This window comes from Salvia miltiorrhiza, chromosome 1, assembly GCF_028751815.1.
Source record: "Salvia miltiorrhiza cultivar Shanhuang (shh) chromosome 1, IMPLAD_Smil_shh, whole genome shotgun sequence".
Classification (NCBI taxonomy): Eukaryota; Viridiplantae; Streptophyta; class Magnoliopsida; order Lamiales; family Lamiaceae; genus Salvia; species Salvia miltiorrhiza.
Window position 1 is genome coordinate 61,630,995 of NC_080387.1, and position 23,312 is coordinate 61,654,306.

General features: G+C 36.2%; 2 protein-coding genes across 4 annotated transcripts in view; one reads left to right on the forward strand and one right to left on the reverse strand.

Moving 5' to 3' along the window:
• Window positions 1-23,312, reverse strand: part of LOC131001622 (H/ACA ribonucleoprotein complex subunit 4) — an 806,367-nt gene that overhangs the window by 159,751 nt on the left and 623,304 nt on the right. The gene's annotated exons all lie outside the window — the stretch shown is intronic.
• On the forward strand, window positions 13,308-22,711 carry LOC131001530 (villin-3). 2 transcript variants are annotated; one of them, XM_057927945.1, is made up of 23 exons: window positions 13,308-13,518; window positions 15,163-15,268; window positions 15,461-15,560; window positions 15,696-15,764; window positions 15,847-16,083; window positions 16,187-16,364; window positions 16,490-16,622; window positions 17,359-17,518; window positions 17,597-17,747; window positions 17,832-17,932; window positions 18,026-18,184; window positions 18,544-18,612; window positions 18,691-18,759; window positions 18,860-18,997; window positions 19,208-19,336; window positions 20,106-20,253; window positions 20,369-20,379; window positions 20,470-20,610; window positions 20,687-20,812; window positions 21,104-21,178; window positions 21,477-21,741; window positions 21,831-22,066; window positions 22,141-22,711. In XM_057927945.1, exons 2-23 carry the CDS (start codon window positions 15,213-15,215, stop codon window positions 22,252-22,254), a joined length of 2,865 nt encoding a protein of 954 aa, XP_057783928.1. In that variant the 5' UTR covers window positions 13,308-13,518; window positions 15,163-15,212; the 3' UTR covers window positions 22,255-22,711. The 2 variants fall into 2 exon arrangements, with proteins under 2 accessions (XP_057783928.1, XP_057783919.1); XM_057927936.1 differs by having other exon boundaries at window positions 13,308-13,487.

The window sequence follows — 23,312 nt, forward strand, 5'->3', positions numbered from 1 at the left end:
ACTATAGTACAAATTATTATTATTGAATTTTTAAAAACTAAGTATGCTACTTAGTTTGATTGGATTAATTAATAATCGGATTGAAAAATTCAATTATTTGATATATGTTTAAGGAAAATGTAGTTTGGCGTAGATGTGAAAACTCTAAATTTTTAGTTATCTAATTCAATTTTAAAAAATGACGAGTTTACAACAATATTAACATTGAGAAAGCTGAAAATTATAATTGTGCGTTAAACATAAGATGATTTTCTAATCACTAACATTTATATAAATAAACTAAAATATAGTAAATTTTGGCTTAATATATTTAAAACTAATTTATCTTGATATGTCTGCATAAGTTTTTTATTTATTCAACGTAGAAAATTGTCAATTGTACTAAATTAGTGATAATACAAATTGATTAATTTATTTATAAGCATTTTCGCTTGGTATATGTTTTTGTATAGCTCTAAACAAGATGATTCTTAAAATTCACTTTTTGATTTTTCAAACTTCGGGTGAAAAATAATGTTAAAAAATCAGAGATGGTCTATCAAGCTTCATTTGAGATGTACTCAAAACTCAATTTTGGCTCCAAACAATATGATGCTTATAAGTTATAAGTGATTTGTCAAACTCCAAAGGAGATGATGTTTATAACTAAATTTTGGTCCTTTAAGATTCAAATAAGATAATTCTTAGTACTCATCTGCGGTCCTTCAAGCTCCAAATGATTGATGCTTAGAACTCAGCTTCAATCTATCAAACTATGAACGAGATGATGCTTACAAGTCAATTATATAGTCTTTCAAGTTCTACACGAGATGATGCTTACAAGTCAGTTATAGTCTTACAAGTATTTTGGATTCTAACAATATGATGCTCACAAATTAGATATAGTTTGTCAAGTTCCAAACAAAATGATGTTCACAACTTAATTTCGGCATTTGAAGCTTTAAATGAGATAATGGTTAGCACTCAGCTCCAGCCTTTCAAGCTCCAAGTGAGTAATGCTTAGAACTAAGCTCTGTCTATCAAAGTATAGACGAGATGATGTTCACAAATCAGTTATGGTCTTTCAAGTTCCACACAAGAAGATGCTCACAAGTTAGTTATAGTCTTTCAAGCTTCGCACGAGATGATGCTCACAAATCAGTTATGGTCTTATGAGCTCCAAATGAGATGTTGCTTACGAGTTAAGTTTTATCTTTTCAAGAATAAGATGAGATGATACCCATAAGCCAAATCTCATATAACAAGCTTCAAAAAAGATAATGATTAGAAGTTCAATGTACAAAGTTTAATGTGATATTTCAAGCTACAAATAAGATGATGTTCAAAAGTTTTGTAAGGTTCCGATGAGATGATATTCATATATAAGACATGGTCTTAAATTTTGTCTATCAATTTATAAAAATTACACTCCTGAAAATTAGTAATTTTTTTATATATAATTAACAAAAAAATACGATGTGTCAATTCTTCATCATATATTATGTCAAATAGACCTAAATCTTTTTCTTATTATTTTTTAAAATCGTCAAGCTTACATCAACTTTTATGAAATTTCATCAAATAATGTATAAAAAGACAATCTATTTTAACTCTCAATAAGAACTATAACTAGCCAAAAGGCTTGATCTATACTAGCAATTTATTTTGATAAAATAAAATTAAAATTTTAAATAATTTATATAAAAATTATTTATATGTTGTAATAAAAAAAAATGTACAACAATAATTACAACATAAAGTGGCTCCCCGTCGAATTTCGACGGGTTACACACTAGTTCATTGATATAGGTGTCCCGTTACACATTTGAAAAAAGATAAAATATAACTTGCTTAAAGATAAATACTAATAAAATAATGAAATAGATAACGTAAAGCTTTTATACTTAAAAAAACGTTACAAAAAATATAGCTAGATTTAACTTCAACGTTTTCTCGTTTCTGAAAGCGACAGATATCTTCAAGGAGAAAAATATATGCATTTAAGCAATAAAGCTATACTATATAATCATCGTTTCATCAAAACTAGTAGGTAATCCGTCGAGTTTTGATGAAAAACGACTGATTTTTTTTTTTTTATTATTATTATATTTAGATTGTATTTTGCATTACTTTTTTATATTTAAAATATATAAATACTAGTTAGTAGTAGATGATGCCTATTTTTAAAATGTTCAGGCAAAATTTATTTTATATATATATATATATATATATATATATATAGTGGATGCATCATCAAAATCTACAGTGGATGCATCATCTTGTTGGATGAATGCAGATCCTAGGTTCGAATCCTGCAGGAAGCAATTTTTTTTTTTTTGGTACATTAATTTTAACAGCGAATGCATTAATTTTTACATTGGATACATTAGATTTGATAGTTCTCATATTCTCACAAATAATGTAATTAAATGAAAAATAATTAAAAAAATTGAACCAACATTCCTTCAATGGTCGTCTCTCTCCCCATTTCCATCTCAATTATGCAATTTTTCCATCATCGCCGCCCTCCTCTTCCATATTTGTAATTCCTTTCATTGACACCACCTCTCAAATCTATAATTCCTCAATTTCATGTCTATAATATCAATTAGTTGTCTGTTGTTGTTCGATGCACTCTCTTGAATTTGGGATGCCTCATGTCATAGCTCATCTTTCTCTCGTTTTTTTCTCGGATCTAAAATGTTACGACGTTTGCCGTTTCTGGATGCTCGACCGCTCACCACTCGGTGCTTGAGCGCTCAACGTGGGATGCTACGGTATTCGAGCATTGAGTAACTGTCGAGCATTCGAGCATAGTCTTAATCAACTTAATTTGTTTCTAAATACATAATTATTATCTCGTTCGTCCATTATAAAAATCTTAGCTTTATCCATAAAGCAAACAATAATAATGTATTATCAATGTTCTCCAACTTTTTGGGTGTGAGTTTTAAGAAATATTAGGCGAGTGTATTATCAATGGAGTTTGGGCCTCACATTAAAGGTGTTATTACGAATAGTGTTAAAAAATGTGTGTTATAGGAGTGAAGTTTGGGTCCACATTCAAGATGTTATCATTGGGTAGTGTTTTAAATTGTGTGGTGGGAGAGTGGAGTTTGAGTCCCACATTAATTAATTGTGTTGTGGGGGTAGTGTTTAAAAATAGAATGAAAAAATTTTGTGGACGTACTAAAATAGCAAAAGGGAACGTTGATCATGGACGGATGGAGTATATGTATGTATAAGTTTATCTGTCGATTCTTAAATCCTAACTTTGCCCATAAAGCAAAAAAAATATCAGGACAAAGAATTAGAATCACATATATAAATCATACTCCCTCCATCTCACAAAACATGGACGTTTTTCCATTTTGGGGTGTCTCACAAAAACATGAATCTTTCCATTTTAGTACATCATGACCCACCACTATTTTTCCTTAATTAATTCATTACTCTCACAACACCTTTTAAAGTGGGACCCATTTTCCACTAACTTTAACTCTCAACTAACATTTCTTAAAACCCGTGCATTTCTCTTTGTTCATGTTTTTGTGAGACGGAGGGAGTATCTTATTGAATTTTTACGCGAAATCATTTTATATTGTAAGTACTTATTTATGAAACAACTCAATAAGTAGCCACAACTCAATTACCTCTCAGTTGTTCACAACACCGGAGCACGGTTGATTGTGGTGTACCATATAGATGAACTGAGAAAATAAGGCTAAATTTATGACTTTAATTTCATTGTATCTGTACATGATGTTATAGGTCAATACACATTTTAAACTCAATTAGCTGCCCAAATTAATTTAAATTTGTAAATATGAGTTATTACAATTATTTGACTAAATAAGAACGAACGAACATTACAAACACTTATACTATATTAAAAAGATAATATTTCAATTTGAAATTGATTTCAAAATTGAGTGACAATTTTGTAGTTATAATAACATTGAAGGTTTATTTGTAAATTATATTCTTTTTTTTAATTATGAAATTCGGCTGAGTATAAAATATTTAATATGCATATCCAATTAAAGATTACGATGATAGCTTTATTTGATAAATTTAATGTAAATATTCGATTTAAAATATAAAAATTATATATTTTTTTAAATAAAAAAATTTATCCCATCTCTCATTTTTTTGAATAAATCTATTTTTTATTTTCATTTTCATTTTTAACTTTCTTTTACCTTTACATAATATCAATTTTTATTATTGTGAATTATTCTTTATCTTTTTATTTTTTCAATATTCAATTAAAATTAATTTTTTATTATATATATAAATATGATAACTGAGTTGGTATCAATTTTATATAAATATAGAAATATAAAAATATTTATCGTGTATTGCACAGGGTGCAAATGCTAGTTCAAATTTAAACTATACATATAGGGTGCGTTCACTTTGATGGATGAGAAAATGAGGAATAACAAAAATTTATGTCTTTAAATGTCTTTTTTCTTTTTCCCTATTTTACACAAAAAAATAAATTCATCATTTTTCCTTCTTTATTTCCACTTCAAGGAGGTGATTCATTAATTCCTAATTCAGTAAATTGGGTTTGCGATAATATTGAGAAATGTATCGTTTGCTTGAAGTCTTGAACTAATGGAGTAATGACACTAGCTATATAATCTAGCTAGGGAAAGATAAATACAATTTATTAATTTATTATTTTAATAGGACTCACATTATTCAATAAATTTAATGTTTAAAGTATTATTAGATAAATTATATTATTTTTTTAATAAAAATATAACTTTTTATTTGGTCAACAAAAAGTTAATTGACCAAATTAAAACAATGATGTAAATTTATATACATGATGAAATACTATACACAAGTATTTATATAGGTTTTATTTAAGATTGAGTTGGATTAAAAATTAATGTGAAATAAGATACGTGACCTGGTAAAAAAAATGAGAATGAAAAAGAATAAAGAGATTTTAAATTACTTTAATTTTAAAATGCAACGTAGGCAAGTTTGGTTTTCCTATTATAAAGAAGATGGTAAAAATACAGTAATATTCTCATATATTAAATGCGTATACAAGGAAAACATGATAAATTAGTATAAATATGACGACTTGTTATATGTAGAAAATAAAAATAAAAGTAAAATAAAGAAGCCATGTAGTGGCATTATGCTGCTGCGGAACGAGCCCACGACAAAAAAATCACGTAAATACACCTCGATTAAAATTAGGACAAATATCATGAAAACTCTTGAATTATACCCACTTTATAAAAAATATCCTGAAATTTTTGAAATATTCTCTAAACTCTCAAACTATCAAGTTTTTATCAAATATCTCCCGCATCTATTTTTCTGTTACCAGAAACGTGATATGGCTCGCCGGATGCCACAATGTAATTTATATTCTATTTTTTTAAAATGACATGGAAAAAACGACTTCGTTTCGTACCATATTCTATCGTGTTTATCCCTAATTCTAGGAGTGAATTTTAAATTTCAAAGTGAATTTTTTAAAATGGTATGGTACGAAACAACGTCGTTTTTGCCATTGCATTTAAATAAAATAGAATATAAATTATATTGTGGCATCCGACGAGCCACATCACGTTTTTGGTGACCGAAAAATAGATGCGAGATATATTTGATAAAAATCTGATAGTTTGAGGGTTTAGAGAACATTTTAAAAGTTTCAGGGTATTTTTGATAAAGCTGTTATATTTCAGGAGTTTTCATGATATTTATCCTTAAAATTAATAGTGTTCTTTCCTTTTCAGTTTTTAGTATCCATCTTTCTTTCTTTTTGGTGATCCCACATGTTAGTATCAATTTCTTTTTTTAGTAAGAATAGGTAGGACCCTTACTTCACTTTACTTATTTTAATACTCACATAAAAGATGAGACATTTATTCCACTCACAACACATCCAACCAATTTATTAAACTCGTGTCATTTTTAAATGGATACTAAAAGTTGAGACGGAGGGAGTAATACATTTCCTTAAAGATATTGATAATATTATACAAATTATAAATAAATGAGTGAATTTTAAAAATATCCAAAAATCAATATACTGTTAATAAAAGCTGTTCCTTCCGTCTTACTATAAGTGGCTCAAAATTTTTCGGCACGAGAATTAAGGAAAATGTATAAATGTGTTAAAAGTGGTAGGGTCCATACTTTTTTTAAAGGTTAAACTTTGTCATTTGTAAAAATATGTCAAATATAATAGGACGACTCAAAATAGAATACATATAATTTTTAATGGGACGGATGGAGTATCTATTAAAATAAAAAATTTAAAAAATTTCTACACTTGCTATGTATCCCATAATTAATTTATATTTTTCACTAGCTTTAAAACTCAAATTCACAATCACGATTATTTTTAATTGCGAATTATAAATTTTAAAACTTGAGCGAAATCACAACCAATATATGTTAAATTATAAATTATAGATTTAAAACTCGAATTTACAACATACATAATAGCCTAAACTTATGACATATCTTATCGTATTTATAATTTAAAATAGAAGTTGCATTGCAATAAACAGGAAATAAGGCCAAAAGGATAAGCAATATAGAAAGATATTTTCTGTTAAGGTAATTTCGCTATCGCAACTGCATTTTTTTTTTTTGGTCGATAAAAGAGAATTTATAGAAGGAAACGAAAAGCTGGTACCAGAGGTACCAAATTACAAAGAGTCCAAAACAAGCTCATTCGAGCACCACAAAGAGAAAGGAAAGTTAATGTCCACAATGTGAAAAATAGAGTTCCAACTCCACATCCTGCCCATAATCTCCTGTGTAACTTTATGAACATCCCACACATTTCCTTGGAACCTGCTCTCATTCCGACATCTCCACAGAATCCAAACCGTACAAATCCACAAACCCTTCAAGAATTTCCGCCATCTCTTATCTTTGCTTGCGTGAATGAAAGAAAGAAAGTGTTGAGATAAACCTCTTGGTGTCGCTGTCTTGATATTGATCCATTGCTGAATATTGTTCCACACCTGTTCAGTTTTTGGGCAGTGAAGTAACACATGTTCCACCGTCTCTTCCGCCGTCACACATGCGTTGCACCATGTTTCCTCAACTGCAATTTGGATCTTCCTTTTGAAGAGATTATCACATGTGGCGAGTCGGTTCCTCAGGCTACGCCATGCCGTCACCCTTGCCTTATGAGATGTAGGTGCATCCCAAACTTTCGCTGCTTCCGCCGCCGAGCACGACACCTCCTCTCTCTTTTCCTTGGCAATTGTCTCATACGCCGAAGAGGTAGTGAACTTGCCATCTTTTGTTGCTTTCCATCTCCAGCTGTCCATCTCTCCTGGGCAAGGAACAATAACAGAAATAATCTCCAAAAGTTGGTTAAAGCAGCTCACTTCTCTCCCTCTCAGCCCCCTGCGCCATCTCAACTCCCACATCCACACACCACCCTCCCATTTTCCGAATTCCCCCACCCTTCCTTTCTTGTCTTCACTCAGTTGAAAAAGCCTAGGAAACCTGAATTTCAGTGGTACACATCCCACCCAGACCTCGTCCCAAAAACTAGTGTTCAACCCGTCCCCAATAACTCTAGCAATATTATCCGTAAGGAATCTCTCTCTCGCTGCTCCCCTTCCCCCACCCTTTTCCACAATGTTCACCCACCAACCTGTTCTCCCTCCCCCCCTTCCAACCGACCAGCCCCCCTCTTCCCCCCGAACAAGCTCACCATGAATCGATCTGATGATCTTAACCCACAGCGCCTCCTCGTCCTCCAAATATCTCCAGAACCACTTAAACACTAAAGCTCTATTAAACCACTCAAGATTTTTCAAACCAAGACCTCCCTCACATTTTTTTAAGCACAACACACTCCATTTAATCCAAGAAATTCCCCCACCCCCCCTCTCCATCCCCCCACAAAAACTTCCCACACATCGAACTAAGGTTACACAGAACACTTTTAGGAATAGTAGCAAAGGAGAGTTGATACAGCGGAATAGCTTGCAAAACTGATTTTACCAGGGTGATTCGGCCAGCCAGGGAAGTAGGAATCCTTTTCCATCCTTTGATTTTATTTCTCACCTTTTCCTCAAGACGGCTCCAGCTCACACTTTCATTTGCCCGTCCTCCCACCTTAACACCGAGGTAGCTAAAAGGAAGAGCACCCACTCTGCAACCAAGCGCCTCCGCCCATCTCCCAATCTTTTCTTCATCCATCCCCACTCCCACAAGTGAACTCTTTTCAAAATTTACTGCAAGGCCTGACAAGAACTGGAACAACATTAAGATATACCTGATTGCATCAACGTTCCTCTCTTCCGGTTCCACAATAAAGATCGTGTCATCTGCGTATTGTAACATGGCAAGCTGAATCTTGTCCTTCCCAATCGTGGCGGGAACCATTACTTCTTTGGCAATAGCTCTCTCGACCAGAGCATTAAGCCCTTCCGCGACAATCAGAAACAAGAAAGGAGACATCGGATCGCCTTGTCTCAAACCCCTCTCCAATTTGAAGTCTTTGGTAGACGACCCATTCACCAGAATACTTGTCGATGCAGAAGACAGACACCCCTTCATCCACCATCTCCACTTGCGGTCAAAATTTAGATTTTCGAGCAGAACATCGAGGAAATCCCACTCAACGGAGTCAAATGCTTTGGCAAAATCAATCTTGAAGAAGGCTCTTCCCATTTTCTTCTTCTTCGCCTCCGAAATTGTTTCGTTCAGAATGACCACACCATCGAGGATATAGCGCCCTTTGACAAAGGCACTTTGACTGTTGGAGATAATCGATCCCATAACCTGCTTAAGTCTTCCCGCCAAGACTTTTGCCAAGATTTTATATAAACTGGTGATTAAAGAAATTGGTCTGAATTCATTAAGCGACTCTGCTCCCTCTTTTTTCGGAATCAAAACAATGAACGACGCGTTCCCACCCTTAGGTAGACTGCCGTTGGAGTGGAAATCCTTCAAAGCTTGAGCCAAATCATCTTTAACAGTTTCCCAGGCCCTCCTCCAGAAGAGAAAGTTGAACCCATCCGGCCCCGGGCTTTTGTCTCCGCTGCAACTCCAGATCGCCTCCTTAATTTCCTCAACTTCAAAATCTCTAATCATCCACTTCTTCTCATTCTCTGACAGTTTCCTTTGGAAGAAGTCACTTGGTAGTTCTGGCAAATGACGAGATTTCTTTCTGAAAAAGCCCTCGAAATGTTCTTTGATTTTCCTCTTGATCACCTCCGGTTTTGCTACCCACTGATTTTCGAAGTAAAGACCTGCAATCTCATTTTTCAATCTTCTCCCCATAATGGCACGGTGGTAAAAACTTGTGTTCAGATCGCCTTCCTTTATCCATCGCTGCTTGGCCTTCTGTTTGAGCACACTTTGTTTTTCTTTGACTTGAATGGTAAGTTGTGCTTGCGCCTCATTTCTCCTGATAATCTCCTCCTCCCTCAACTCATTGTTCTCATCTCTGTGATCCAACTCCTGGATTTCTGATTTTAGCCTCTGAATCTTGCCATCAATGATCCCAAACGAGCTTTTGTTCCAAACTTTCAATTCCTCCTTCAACTTCTTCAACTTTTCTTTCACCACAAACCATCTCCATCCCTGTACATCGTTTCCCGACCAGACTTTCTGAAGAATCTGCTCAAATTCCTCATGTGATGCCCAAACATTAAGAAACCGAAACGGTCTTGGACCCCAATCCTCCCTCACGGAAATAAGCAGGATCGGGCAATGATCCGACAACGACCGTTGAAGACCTCTGCTTGTAGCCCCTCCCCAAGTTGAAAGCCATTTGTCATTCACAAGGAATCTATCCAATTTGCTCTTGCTAGCCCCGTTAGGTTTATACCAGGTAAACTTACGACCTTGAATTCTAATTTCCTCTAAATCATTTCCCCGAATAAAACTGTCAAAAAGTCTAATGTCCGCTATTCCATATCCGTACGCACTTCCCACTCTTTCCTCCCTTCTTCTCACCGCGTTAAAATCCCCCACAATACAAACACACTTGTCACCATTTTGTCTCACAACCGTGCTTAATGAGTCCCACAAACTCATTCTCTCTCTTGTTCCCGCCGGGCCATAAACATTGATTACACAACAATCTACATTTTCTTGTTTCCACACTCCATTCACCACCACAGCACCCTCAAAATCCCATTTACTAGAAGCCTCAAAAACTTCTCTATTCCACAAACAAGCTAAGCCCCCCGCTCTACCATTCGAATTTCTCACAGCCACATCCCAGTTGTTCCTTCCCCACCACGCCTTGCAAAAGACAGTGTTAAAAACCTCCATTTTCGTCTCTTGTAAGCAACAAAAATCAACTTTGTGTAATTTGACGATATCACTAACATCTCTTTGCTTCGCGATACTCCCCAAGCCTCTAATATTATAAGACAAAATATTCATAATAACTTACTTGTCTCTTTCCCAGCAACGTGCTCTGCTCTTGGACCTCTGTGATTTTCAATCTGTGCCTCCATTTCGTGATCCGACAACGCACTTTTAAAACCCAAAAGCTTCCCCAATTGCCAAATCTCCCGACTTTTATCCTGTTCTCCCCTTGAATTTGCCCCCTGTGAACACCCGTTCTGCAGGGCCGGCGTTTCTTGTTCATCTTCTTCAGCCGTCTCATTTTCTGATTCCAAGTTCGAAATAAAAGCTCCCCACATTTCTTTCTGCAAAATTTTGTTTTGAACTCTTTTATTCTTCTTATTTTCCTTCCTTCTAACCTTGTTTGCCCTCTTGTACGGTTCTTTTCTTCCCTCCCCTCCTAATTTCTGAAAATCTGATTTCTGAAAATCTGATTTGGAAATCACTCCCTCTCTCGACACCTCTTCCTCATCGAGCTCAATTCCTTCTTTGGGTTGGGGTGAAGATTTCTCGCAGGAAGTGTCCTCCAGCTGGGTTCCACCTTGATATCTGTTCTCTTCACTCTGGATTCCGCCGTGATATCTGATGTCTTCACTCTCAACCATTTCCCCCTTCTTCGACACCGGCCGCTCCTCCCTCAAATGTGGAATGATGGAGATTTCATTTACTGATTTGGAACTGAGAAAACCGTCTGACTTGCTGGGTTCTAATTCTTGGGGCGAAAAAAGGCCCAAGGAATCACCAATCGCAGAGACATTAGTTGGACTTTGGGCCGTAGGCCCCAGCCCACTATTGCCCATGAAAACCATTTTTTCCTGGGCCTCTTTAAAAACGTGAGCAGACCGAAGAACCTCCGGCCCATTTGAGCACCCGACAACTTTTCCCACGCGTGCTTCTTCTCTCATCTCCAGGAGCCTCTTTTCTTTCCAAGCCGCCTCCTCATCGTTAGCTCTCTCGTTTCTTTCCACGCGTGCTTCTTCTCTCATCTCGGGGCATGTGCCTTCAGCGGTGTAGTTTATTCCTTGGGAAACCGAATCGTCCCAGCCAACATCATCGTGATCTTCTCCTCCTCCGATCATCGCTTCCGCCGGTAGCCAAGAGTCCTCCTCCCACGACCGACCGGACTCCGTATCAGACTCGGACGCCAAAACCTCCTCCCTGATTTCTGAAAGGAGGGCTGTACTCTCTTGAATCTCCTCCACGCGAATCTTAAAGTTCGCTCCATCAATATTGCATTCCATAATTCGGTCTATAGAAAACAGCCCTGTGGAAATTTGAATCACCGCCTCATCAAGTTTCTCCCTCTTACTTGTAGCTTCATGCATTTTAAGCACTGAACCGAATTGAGCACAAGCAATGTTGAAAAAACGTAAACTCCATGCATGAAGAGGAACTCCCTTCCACCTCGTCCAAACAAACCGTTGCTGATGAACATCGACATATTGCCATTTCCTTTTCCACAGAAACCAAAAGGAGCTCCATTCATCAAGCTCTGCCAAAGCCGATTCTGTAGCAAACTCACCTGTGCTTCTAATAAGGACCAGATTCCCTCCCAACGGTGAAACCCTAAGTTTTCCGAAGCATTCGCTATTGATTTCTCTTTGGATTTCCTCCCAACAGAACTCCTCCTTAATTAGCCCCGTGAATGCTCCATTCAACCACTGCGTCTCTTCCTCCGTCGGTTTGAACTGAATAACTTCATCTGCGCAAGGTTCATAACCTCTCTTTCCTGTCAGAATTTCTTTGAAAGACACCCCGGCCCTTCTGTTTGGTTTTAGAGGAACCCGAATCTTCCCCTCTCTTTCCCCATCCCCGCAGGGGTTTTTCAGATCGTTCGCTTGCTCCTTTCTTGGTTCTCTCTCAAATCTTTGCTTGTAGACCCTAATCTTGAAACTTCCAATCCAGAGTCTATTGAGTTCCGAAAGAAGAGCATCCATGTTTTCCACGCCTTCGAAGCGAACAAAACCAAATGGTTTCCCTTTAAGATCTTTCTTCTTCGGACAAAAAACATCAACCGTTTTCCTGACCGTTCCAAATTTTCTTCTCAAGAAGTCCACACTACAGTCTTCTGGAATGTTGGTGAAGAAGAACGAGACAACTCCTTCCTCGTTGAACAAGGGTTTTGCTGAGCCATCCCTTGGTATCACTCTTCTTTGCCATTGGTTTGGGTTCCTATGGTTGGGATAAGTTTTGTGCCTCACCGGGAAACTCTCGGACGTGGGTGAACCTACCCCTCTCCTCCTCACTTCTCTCCACTCTCCCTCCATCTGTCACAATCACGTTAGATTGGAATTTTATGCAAAGTAGCCAAAAATCACGTTATAAACAACAATAACTTGTGATTAACGCACTACAATACAATCTAATCACAACATTCCCCTAATCACATTTTCACATATTTTACAAAAATCACAATATAAAAAATCATCTTTCGTCAATCGTTAATTGACATCCTTCGATTAAAATCTATGGTTACAAAACCATTTTTCGTTAATTATAGATATAGATATATATATATTTCCTCAAATAAATTAATAATATAATTACGTCAATGAAATGATGAAATAAATAATTTATGATGCAATTAATATTTAATTAAAAATGGATATACCCTAACACGCACAGTCACTATCATCTTCTTTGCTGAAGCATTTCTATGCTCTCTTTCCCTCTCTAACTCATCCCCATTCACCATTTACTGCCTTTTCCCTTCACGATTCTCTCTCTCTCCGGATATCTTTTTGGGTATATGATGTATCTGAACAATATATATTTGGTATAATAGCATATACTGTCTGAAAAAGAATTGAGCTAAAATTTTCAGCAAATCTCAAAAGCCCCACAAAGTTAAAAAGTGTTAAATTAAACCCAGATTGATAAAAAGAATAAAAAAAGTGAAAAAATTATACTACAATGGAGCAATTATTAATTTTCCCCGTTTTCTTGTCTTAAAATAAATATTTCTCTCACTCTCTCTCTACTTTTTCCCATTTTGCCAGCTCTGCTGCCTCTTCTCTCCCCCCTATAAACCTTTCTCTTTTAATACACTTTCTCTCTCTAAAAACTCCGGTCATCAACATTTCGTAACTGAGACAGTTGAAGTGTGATACTGTGATAGAATTTGAAGAGATCTCTCAAAGGTCCGCAGTTTGCTGATTGAATTTGGACGGGGCACGTTCCGTTTTAGATCCATTTTATTGTACTTCTGTTTAGTTTCCTGAACTGTTTGTTAATTCTTTTTTATGTGATTAGCTCCGTGATTATCGGATGTGATTTGTGTTGATCTGAGGTTTAGGGGTTATTTGTGAGATTGGTTTTGCTCAATTCTTGCTCATCGTTTATTAGTTAATCTAATTAGAAAAATAATTTACGTTTGCTGTAACCTCTGCTAACGCTGATTTTCCAACTGTTGCTGGATAGATTACTTGGAAGTCGATTCTTTGGAAAGTTGAAATAATTTGTTACGATCTCTTAATTTTGAGATGGAATGTGATAGGAAAGTGGGTGTTACATTGAAGTTGGAATTTTGAGTTTTTTGAGCGTCAGAAGTAATAACCCTGAAAGATTGAGTGATCTGGGTTTGAGGTTTATGGAGATAATTTGAAATTTCAATGAGTTGTCAATGTTGTCGATCAGCATTGCTTTGAGAACTAGCCTGAAAACATCTGATATTGGTGATTTTATTTGACAATTGCTTTAGTTGTTACCACAAACGAAATAGAAAATACACATCAAAATGGACCACCCGCGAATGCAGATTAGGTTCTGGTGAAAGTGGGGTTTTTGCCTCATGAGTTGAATGATTATTGTTATCATAATGACATGTGGCCATTTTATGCCTGTTGAAGAAATCATCTGATATTGGTGATTTCTTCTGCCTTTGAGATGGAAATATACGAACCTGTTGTGAGTTGATTCTATGCTAGAATCACATAGAATACCACCGAAACTTATCCTAACGGCTGCATTCGTTAGGTTTTTAGTGGATGTAGATTGCATCATGCATTGATACTGTTTGTACCCTAACATATATGGCTATAGTCTACTTCATACTAGATGCTGAACTACTAGAGAGGAGTCTATCCTACCTCCTCTAGAAACGAAAATTTATTGATTTGGGTGATACTGATTGGCCAGGTTGTGGAAACTTTATTTTTGTGTATCCATTTGCTATTGAATAATATGGTCATTAGCTGGACTACAAGGGATATACATTTTATGTTCTGGTGAATTCATTACTTCATAATTCAGTAAACTGGGTTTGAGATAATATTGAGAAATGTATCATTTGCTTGAAGTCTTGAACTAATGGAGTAAATGGCACTAGCTATATAATCTAGCTATGGAAATTTAATTAAGAGGACTCTGGCCACTGACTGAAGTTTCTAATTTAATTTGATGTTTCAAAAAAAAAAAAGTTTGTTTAACTAGTCAATAAAACGTAGCAAGCCTGAATATCAACACCTTGATCTACCCTGCTGCCTCTTAATATGGTTAGTCAAGGGAGTTTATTATGTAAAACAGATGAATTAGTTGTTGGATTATATTCCATTACTTGTGTGACATTGTTGCGAAAAATTGGTCTTTCATATAACTTTACTTAAACCGGCATAACAGACTGCTGCTTTTCTTATTTCTGTTCTTAAAAAGGGCTAATGGATTTATTTTGCTTGTTTTATGTATATCGTCATTCTTTGCTCTTCTTTGTCTTTTGAATGATTGCAAAGGCTACAGCGGAGAATTTAGATTTTTACATGCCATTGTTTTTTTAATTCATCCTAATCTCTTTGTCTGGTTTACTGCATGCATCATTAGGACTTTGAAGATATTGTCATCTGTTTTGTAATTCCGAACGGTATCATACAATGTCTAGCTCAGCAAAAGCTCTGGAGCCTGCTTTTCAAGGAGCGGGTCAGAGAGTGTATCCTTACATATGGAAGCCAACTTTTTTTTTTTTTACAAAACATATGAAGCCAACTTGATTGACTAACCTAGTAATTTCTATTAACATGTCTAGCTTGAATGTATATGTAATTGAATACTTCTACTCATTTCACACTTGACTTCGTTTAGTTTGAACTTTATTTTACTTGTTAAACTTAACACCATACAGAGGGACTGAGATCTGGAGGATCGAGAATTTCCAACCAGTTCCTTTGCCAAAGTCTGACTATGGTAAATTCTGCTGTGGAGATTCGTATATTATTCTTCAGGTGTGCTGTCTGTTCCCTATATCTTATTCAGAAGATAACTTTGCTAAATCTTTTTGAATCATTTTATTTTTTCCAAGTAAAGCAAGAAGGGATCTATGTTCTGGACTAACCGTATGTAACTGCTTCTCTATGCAGACTAGTTCTGGTAAGGGAGGTGCTTATCTTTATGACATTCACTTCTGGCTTGGAAAGGACACTAGCCAGGTATTGGTCTTATTCACGTTTGTATTCTTGGTATACTTTCTTGTTATCTGCTTTGGGAACTCAAAGATTTGGACTGATTTAGGATGAAGCTGGGACTGCCGCTATCAAAACTGTCGAACTTGATGCTGCTCTCGGTGGCCGTGCTGTGCAATACAGAGAACTACAAGGGCATGAGTCTGACAAATTCTTGTCTTATTTTAAACCATGCATCATTCCACTGGAAGGTGGTGTTGCCACTGGATTCAGGAAAGCTGAAGAAGAAGAGTTTGAAACCCGTTTATATATTTGTAGAGGAAAAAGAGTTGTTAGACTGAAGCAGGTAGACTGGACCATTCTAATTTTCGATGTCATGAGCATCAAACATGGGAGTATCTTGTAGAAAATTTTCATATGCAAAATCAATTGTTTTCCTTCAACTGCAGGTCCCATTTTCAAGGTCCTCGCTGAACCACGATGATGTTTTTATTCTTGACACCAAGGACAAGATATATCAATTCAATGGTGCAAACTCTAATATTCAAGAAAGGGCCAAAGCATTAGAAGTAATTCAGTTTTTAAAGGATAAGTATCATGAGGGAATGTGTGATGTTGCAATCGTTGGTGAGTGCTGTCATAATATTTAGCATCTTCTGTTTCTTGTTGCTCTGTATGTAAGTCTGTTGTTTTTCTACGGCTTTCTCTTTATTTAATTATTAATAGCTTGCAAATGCCATTACAAACTTCAGATGATGGGAAATTGCAAGCTGAGACAGCTTCTGGTGAATTCTGGGTACTCTTTGGTGGGTTTGCTCCAATTGGTAAGAAGGTTGCTACTGAAGATGATATCATACCAGAGAAGACCCCTGCCAAGCTTTTTAGGTAATTAGTTTCAGTTCTTATTTTCTTTTTTTCTTTTTTTTGATGAAATTACATTATAAATAATACAAACCACACACACACCCCACCTAGTGGTTATTGTGGCCGAGAGTATTCGAACCTGTGACCTCTTGGACAACAGGCAACCACCCCAACCACTAGGCCATCCCAAGGGGACTTCAGTTCTTATTTTCTGTGATTTTCAAGTAAGAACTATTGGCTGCATTTAAGTAACACAGGTGAGAAGCTGGTTGATTATTTCACTTTTGAAAATTGGTAACAGGTTATGGAAGAGGAAAGTTATGTAATGCATTGCTAATAATGCGAAGGAGAAAACAATTCTAAATACTTGGGCATTCAACACATATAGTTCTTATTTAAGGTCATAATGTTCTGTGTGGATGTTGAACTTATTGGAACACTTGCTTACTGACAATTGAGTATCAATTTTTTCCTTGGAGGTTCACATCTCATAGCACACAGTCCTAATGTAAATCATAACCATCAAACTGATAATGTGTTGCTTGGAATGGGTTCCTCTTGAACATTTTGTTCTAGCACACAGAATAGTTTGCTCTTGATAGTTGGCTCACTTTTCTTGTGTTTCCAGCTTTGAAGTGTTTGCATGTGCTTTCATATGATAACATTATCCACTTTTTCGAATGTCTTCTTAATTTATGATTATCAGCTGCAGGAGGTAAATGTTCATTACTTCCCTCTTTTATTTTCCTCTTGACAGTATTGTTGATGGTCAAGTTAAGAGCGTAGATGGCGAACTTTCCAAGTCACTTTTGGAAAATAACAAATGCTATATGTTGGATTGTGGTTCCGATGTATTTGTTTGGGTTGGCCGGGTTACTCAAGTTGATGAGAGGAAAGCCGCCATTCAAGCTGCAGAGGTAGAGGACCAAAATCCCAACTTCACATGTCGGTATTGCAACTAGTAATTGTAAACTCATATGCAAATGACATTTCAGGATTTTGTGGCTAGCCAAAATAGGCCAAAGTCAACCCATATAACTCGGCTAATTCAAGGTTATGAAACTCATTCATTCAAGTCCAACTTTGATTCCTGGCCATTAGGATCAGCTGCTCCTGTTACTGAGGAGGGAAGGGGAAAAGTAGCAGGTATATATGCCAGTCTGAAGGGTTCAGTCACATGTTGCTGCAAAATATCTTTTGAATTATTTAACATTTCTAAGATTTTTGTAGCTTTACTGAAGCAGCAAGGTGGTGTCATGAAGGGAGCTAGTAAAAGTGTCCCTGTAAATGAAGAAGTCCCTCCCTTGCTTGAAGGAGGAGTAAAGACAGAGGTCTAACTTCTGTTATTTATTTATGGTTGCTCTGGTTGGGTTGGTTGTTTGTTTCTGACATAAAAATTTGTGGCATTTATTGTACACTTCCAGGTTTGGCGCATCAACGGTAGTGCCAAAACTCCTGTGCCTAGTGAAGATATTGGTAAATTTTACAGTGGGGATTGCTATATTGTGCTCCACACTTACCACTCTCATGAAAGAAAAGATGACTACTACTTGTGTTGTTGGATTGGAAAAGACAGCATCGAGGTATTATAAATTGCTAATTTATAGCGTGAAAGCAATGCAAATTATTTGAGACTAGAAAAAATATACATGCGTGCTTATGCGGAAAACTAATAAATTATTTATTTATTTAAGAAGGAAAAATTTTTCAGTGTGGTAGCTATGTTATGATCACAGATCAGATTAAGCTTCTTGTAACATTAGTATATAGTGCTTATTCTTGAGTTTTGGTGTTATAGCGAGTGATATGAGGCATTGTGTAAAATGTACTTGCTTCCTGCCTTTTCATTATGCAACAAATATCTAACCTTAAGACTCCTCATGTCAATGTTCCATATGATGGCTTAGAAAACTGAGCTAACAAGTGGGTTCCCAAATTTCAGGAGGACCAAAAGATGGCTGCTAAACTATCCAACACAATGTATAACTCACTGAAGGGGAGGCCAGTGCTGGTAATGATAAACCTCATTGATTGCACTATTAAACAATTAGACATAGGAAATTAAGCTATAAACTATGAATTTCTACAGGGTTGGATATATCAAGGGAAAGAGCCGCCACAGTTTGTTGCAATCTTTCAGCCTATGGTGGTCCTTAAGGTGCTCTTTGACTACATGAAGGAAAGAAATATTTAGTAGTAGATGCAAAGAAACCTCATTTGTGATCATTTTTCGCGTCATTCTCAAATTGTTTTGTTAGGGTGGAATGAGTTCGGGTTATAAGAATTATATAGCTGACAAAGGTTTAAATGATGAAACATACACTTCTGATGGTGTGGCTCTGATCCGCATATCTGGAACTTCTCCGCATAACAACAAGGCTGTTCAAGTTGAAGCTGTAAGATCCCTTGTTTGATCTCTTGTTACTTCTGTCTGATTTCTCTGTATCTGAAACTTGGTTTATTCACTACTCTGCATCTGATTTCCTTAAGGATCTTAAACGAGCTCAGAGACAAACTTACTGGCTTCAATTTCATGTCATAATTAAATGTGAGGAGTTGTCCTATGTATTTATCCTACTTACCTATACTGATTCTACTTGTTATAGGCCGCAGCATCGTTAAACTCAAACGAATGTTTTCTGCTGCAATCTGGATCTTCAACTTTCAGCTGGCAAGGTAATCAATGCACTTTTGAACAGCAACAGTTGGCAGCCAAAATTGCCGAATTTCTGAAGGTAAGCATTTTGTTTCAGTAACCTTCAGGATCCAAGTTTCTTATTTAAACAATTATTTCCATATTTATAAAGTTTCATATGTCTGCTTGGTTTCTGAGACAATGTGGTAGAAATAAAAATGATGCTCGTACTGTTCTTCTACTTTAAAGCTGACATATTCCAATTTTTTGGATAACTGAGAAGGCTATGTTTCAAGTCCCTTTTATGTTCTGTCTGATATTGTCTTGATTTTGAGGTTTTTAAGTTAAAAGCCATACCATCCTTCTTCCATTGTTGTCTTATGTGATATCTTCCAACTAAATTGCTGTACCTTTAATGCACCAACATAAATTGAGAGGATAATCACTCTGGTATCAACTCAATATAAGGTCCCTAGAATATCTTCACTTAGTTCTTCGCTACCTGATTGAGGTTGGTGATATGAACTTTACACCAACAGTGTCCAGAACAAGCATTTAGCAGTGTGGTATGCATTTCTCTGGTAATGTGGTTGTGTTATCTTGAAGCTGTTGATAGTTGATGTGCTATTTGTTTGAGAACATTGAATTCTCGTCGTTCTATTAGAAACAATGACTGTATGCTATTATGTGCATCTTAATTCTTAAGTCATTTTGGTTCAACTATTTGGCATTATAATTTTGTAAGATCCTTTTCTGTTGCATCTCAAACTTGAGACCTATAGGTATTCATCTATATAATCTTTTTACTACTATATCATATAGTCACTTGCAATTTGCAACATTAATGACCTATAATTTTCATGAAATAGCCGGCATCAACCATCAAACACACCAAAGAAGGAACTGAAAGCTCATCCTTTTGGTTTCCTCTTGGAGGAAAGCAAAGCTACACCAGCAAGAAGGTTACATCTGAGGTTGTCAGAGATCCCCATTTGTTTGCATTCTCCCTTAATAAAGGTAGCAATTTTCTTAGTGATATTACTTCGCGACTAACGGCATCGTGAATGCAATGATTTATGGCTGGTTCTAACCTTTTCCACTTTGATGCACATGCTGCCACATGTACTCCCAGGAAAGTTTGAGGTATACACGGGATGTAAATTGGTTCAGAAGTTTGTTTTAGCTGTTGATACAACACAAGCATGTATTCTAACATAGCATATAATTTCTTAGGTGGAAGAAATATACAACTTCTCTCAAGATGACCTTTTAACTGAGGATATATTAATACTTGACACAAATGCTGAAGTGTTTGTTTGGGTTGGCCAATCAGTTGACTCTAAAGAGAAGCAAAATGCTTTTGAAATTGGCCAGGTAGTAGAATTTCTTACTTTTGAGTTGCTATTGTTATTTTCCTTTTGTGCTCCATTGACGAGTGAAGCTTATGCAGAAATATGTTGAACTGGCCGCGTCCTTGGATGGGTTGCCCCCAAAGGTTCCATTATACAAAGTGACAGAAGGAAATGAGCCAAGCTTCTTTACCTCCTATTTTTCGTGGGACCCTGTCAAAGCTAGTGTATGCATAGATATATCTCACTCTGCAGTGTTATTGATTTCCTGTGCTCTGTTGCTTTTTGCAAACCAGTTTTTAGACACAAACTTTCATGCCTCACAATTTTATAGAATTTGAGGTGCATTTTTGTTTGTGAAAATAGTGATTTTGAATGATGGTTCCTCCTGCGTGTTGCTCATGCCCATTACATTTTAACATTAAAAAACCATCGTTGTTTCTTTGCCACATAGATTGTAAAGCTCACTTATGGATTAGTTAGACAAGTGGTTTGATCTTATAAGATTAATGCTACAGGCACATGGAAATTCATTCCAGAAGAAGATCATGCTACTGTTAGGGGGTGGTGGTGGTGGTGGTCATGCTGCAGAGGTAAGCCCAAATAATGTACTGTTGTGTGCGTGAATGTTGATTTCAACCCTGTGCAAATCTGCTCGTTTAATATCTGTTCATCTTTCTGTATGTCATTTAAACTGTTTGTTGATGATATTTATAACTAGAAGTGTTGTATCTGGAATTTTTGTCCTCTTGATTTTGCATTTTGCCTACAAGCTATTCTAGAACATAAAATACCTGTTTCTATGCATACTACTGTTTGTTACTTTATAGGAGAATGACCAGGATTTCGTTTGAACTATATTTGACTTGGTTTAAGTTATCTGCTAATCAGGAGAGGTCCAATAGTTCAAATAATGGGGGACCAACTCAAAGAGCGTCTGCCTTAGCTGCTTTGAACTCTGCGTTCACTTCAACTCCATCTCCAAAGGCTACTTCTGCCCCTCGTTCAGGGGGGAAAAGTACGGCCTCACAGAGAGCAGCTGCGGTGGCTGCTCTATCAAATGTTCTGACTGCTGAAAAGAAAGGATCAAAAGATGTCTCTCCTTCCCGACCAAGTAGACCAAGTAGAAGTCCACCACGAGAAGCTCGCCCTTCTGGTATTATAAGATGTCCTTTCATGCATCATGCTTTCTTTCCAGGCCAATCTAAAGTCATATAGTTAATGCTTATAAAAAATTACTTTCAGCTCCAGTGAAGGGTGAAGATGCTAATGAGACCGAAGATTCAAAAGAGGACGTGAAAGTCAAGGAAAACGAGACAGTTGAGACCGCACCAGAAACCAACGGGGAGGACTCAGGATCAAAGCCGGAGGCTGACCAGGACGAGAACAGCTCCGAAAGTGGCCAGAGTACATTCAGCTACGACCAATTGAAGGCCAAATCCGATAACCCTGTGACCGGGATTGATTTCAAACGAAGAGAGGTTTGTTCTTGAACAGACATTATCTACCTCATATCCACAAACGCTGATTCTTTCTTCCAAATTGTGGTTTTCAGGCTTATCTTTCGGATGAGGAATTCGTGTCAGTAATGGGAATGGCCAAAGATGCTTTCTACAAGCTACCCAAGTGGAAGCAGGACATGAACAAAAAGAAAGTCGACCTCTTCTAGAAATCGGTCTTATATTCAAGAAACAGATTTGTGCTTCACCTCCAAGCCTTTGGTTTGTCTCTCTCTACACCTATCATGATGCCTGGATCTGGACACAACATCTATATTCTTAGTGTTCTGCCTTACAATTCATCAAGTTTTCTTCGGTATTTGGTTTTGGTTATGTGGTGTCTGCGCTGAAGAGTGATTTCTTTTTTCAGTCTCGTCTTCAATATACGTGTCATGACTCCGTTTGTAGTCTGAAAAAATGGGAAGCGGATTTAAATTCTTTGATTTGGTTGGTATGTTCGGAGTTTGTTCGTCCGAGTTCCTCATTCCTCATTCCCTTCATCCTTTTAATCATCTATATTTTTTTGAGTTAGAAGGGTGTATATGTATTTCATTTTGTACATGCTTAAGGAATGTAGATGAAGTTGTTTGCCATCACTATCTATGAAATATTGTATTTGTTATGTTATGAATTCTCTTTTATTTTTTTAAGAATTTGATTGACAGGTGAACTTGAGTGAAATATTTTGGTTTTGATCATTAGATATATATTTTTGCCACTTTTTCTTTTGTAGCAGAAGTTGTCAAGAGTATCCTTTTATGATGCGATCTTTTGTAATTTGTTTACCAGTCCATTTTGTGACAAGGTTAGTATATATAATTTGTTTGGGATATTATAAATTACTGTTTTTAAGTATTTTAATTTTCGTGCAGAATAATTCGGTCGCGTATGATGCCAAAGGGCAATTATCTATTCTAATTTTTATATATTTAAGCACGGCCATTATTATTTATTAACCTCAAATCACGACAAAAAAAACGAGGTGCCCCAGCAATCAGCATCATTATTTGGAGATATCTTAATTGATGGTCCAAAATTCTTAAATTAATGTTTACAAAATTTCAATATTGAAATTGAAATGGCGTTTGTTTTATTGCAATTAAATATATGTGTGGGGTTTCTACTTTCTTGACTCTCTTTTTTTGGAAATTTTTTAAGTAGATAAGATAAGCATATCGACACCAACCATCATTTCATATAATTAAGAGTGACGCCACCCTAATTATTC

Bases quoted from the DNA above. Each gene is read 5' to 3' on its own strand.
- LOC131001530 (XM_057927945.1), top strand. From the start codon at position 15,213: ATGTCTAGCTCAGCAAAAGCTCTGGAGCCTGCTTTTCAAGGAGCGGGT. The intron at 18,998-19,207 runs GTAAGATCCCTT...TACTTGTTATAG, and splicing joins AGGCTGTTCAAGTTGAAGCT to GCCGCAGCATCGTTAAACTC. The intron at 21,179-21,476 runs GTAAGCCCAAAT...TCTGCTAATCAG, and splicing joins GTGGTGGTCATGCTGCAGAG to GAGAGGTCCAATAGTTCAAA.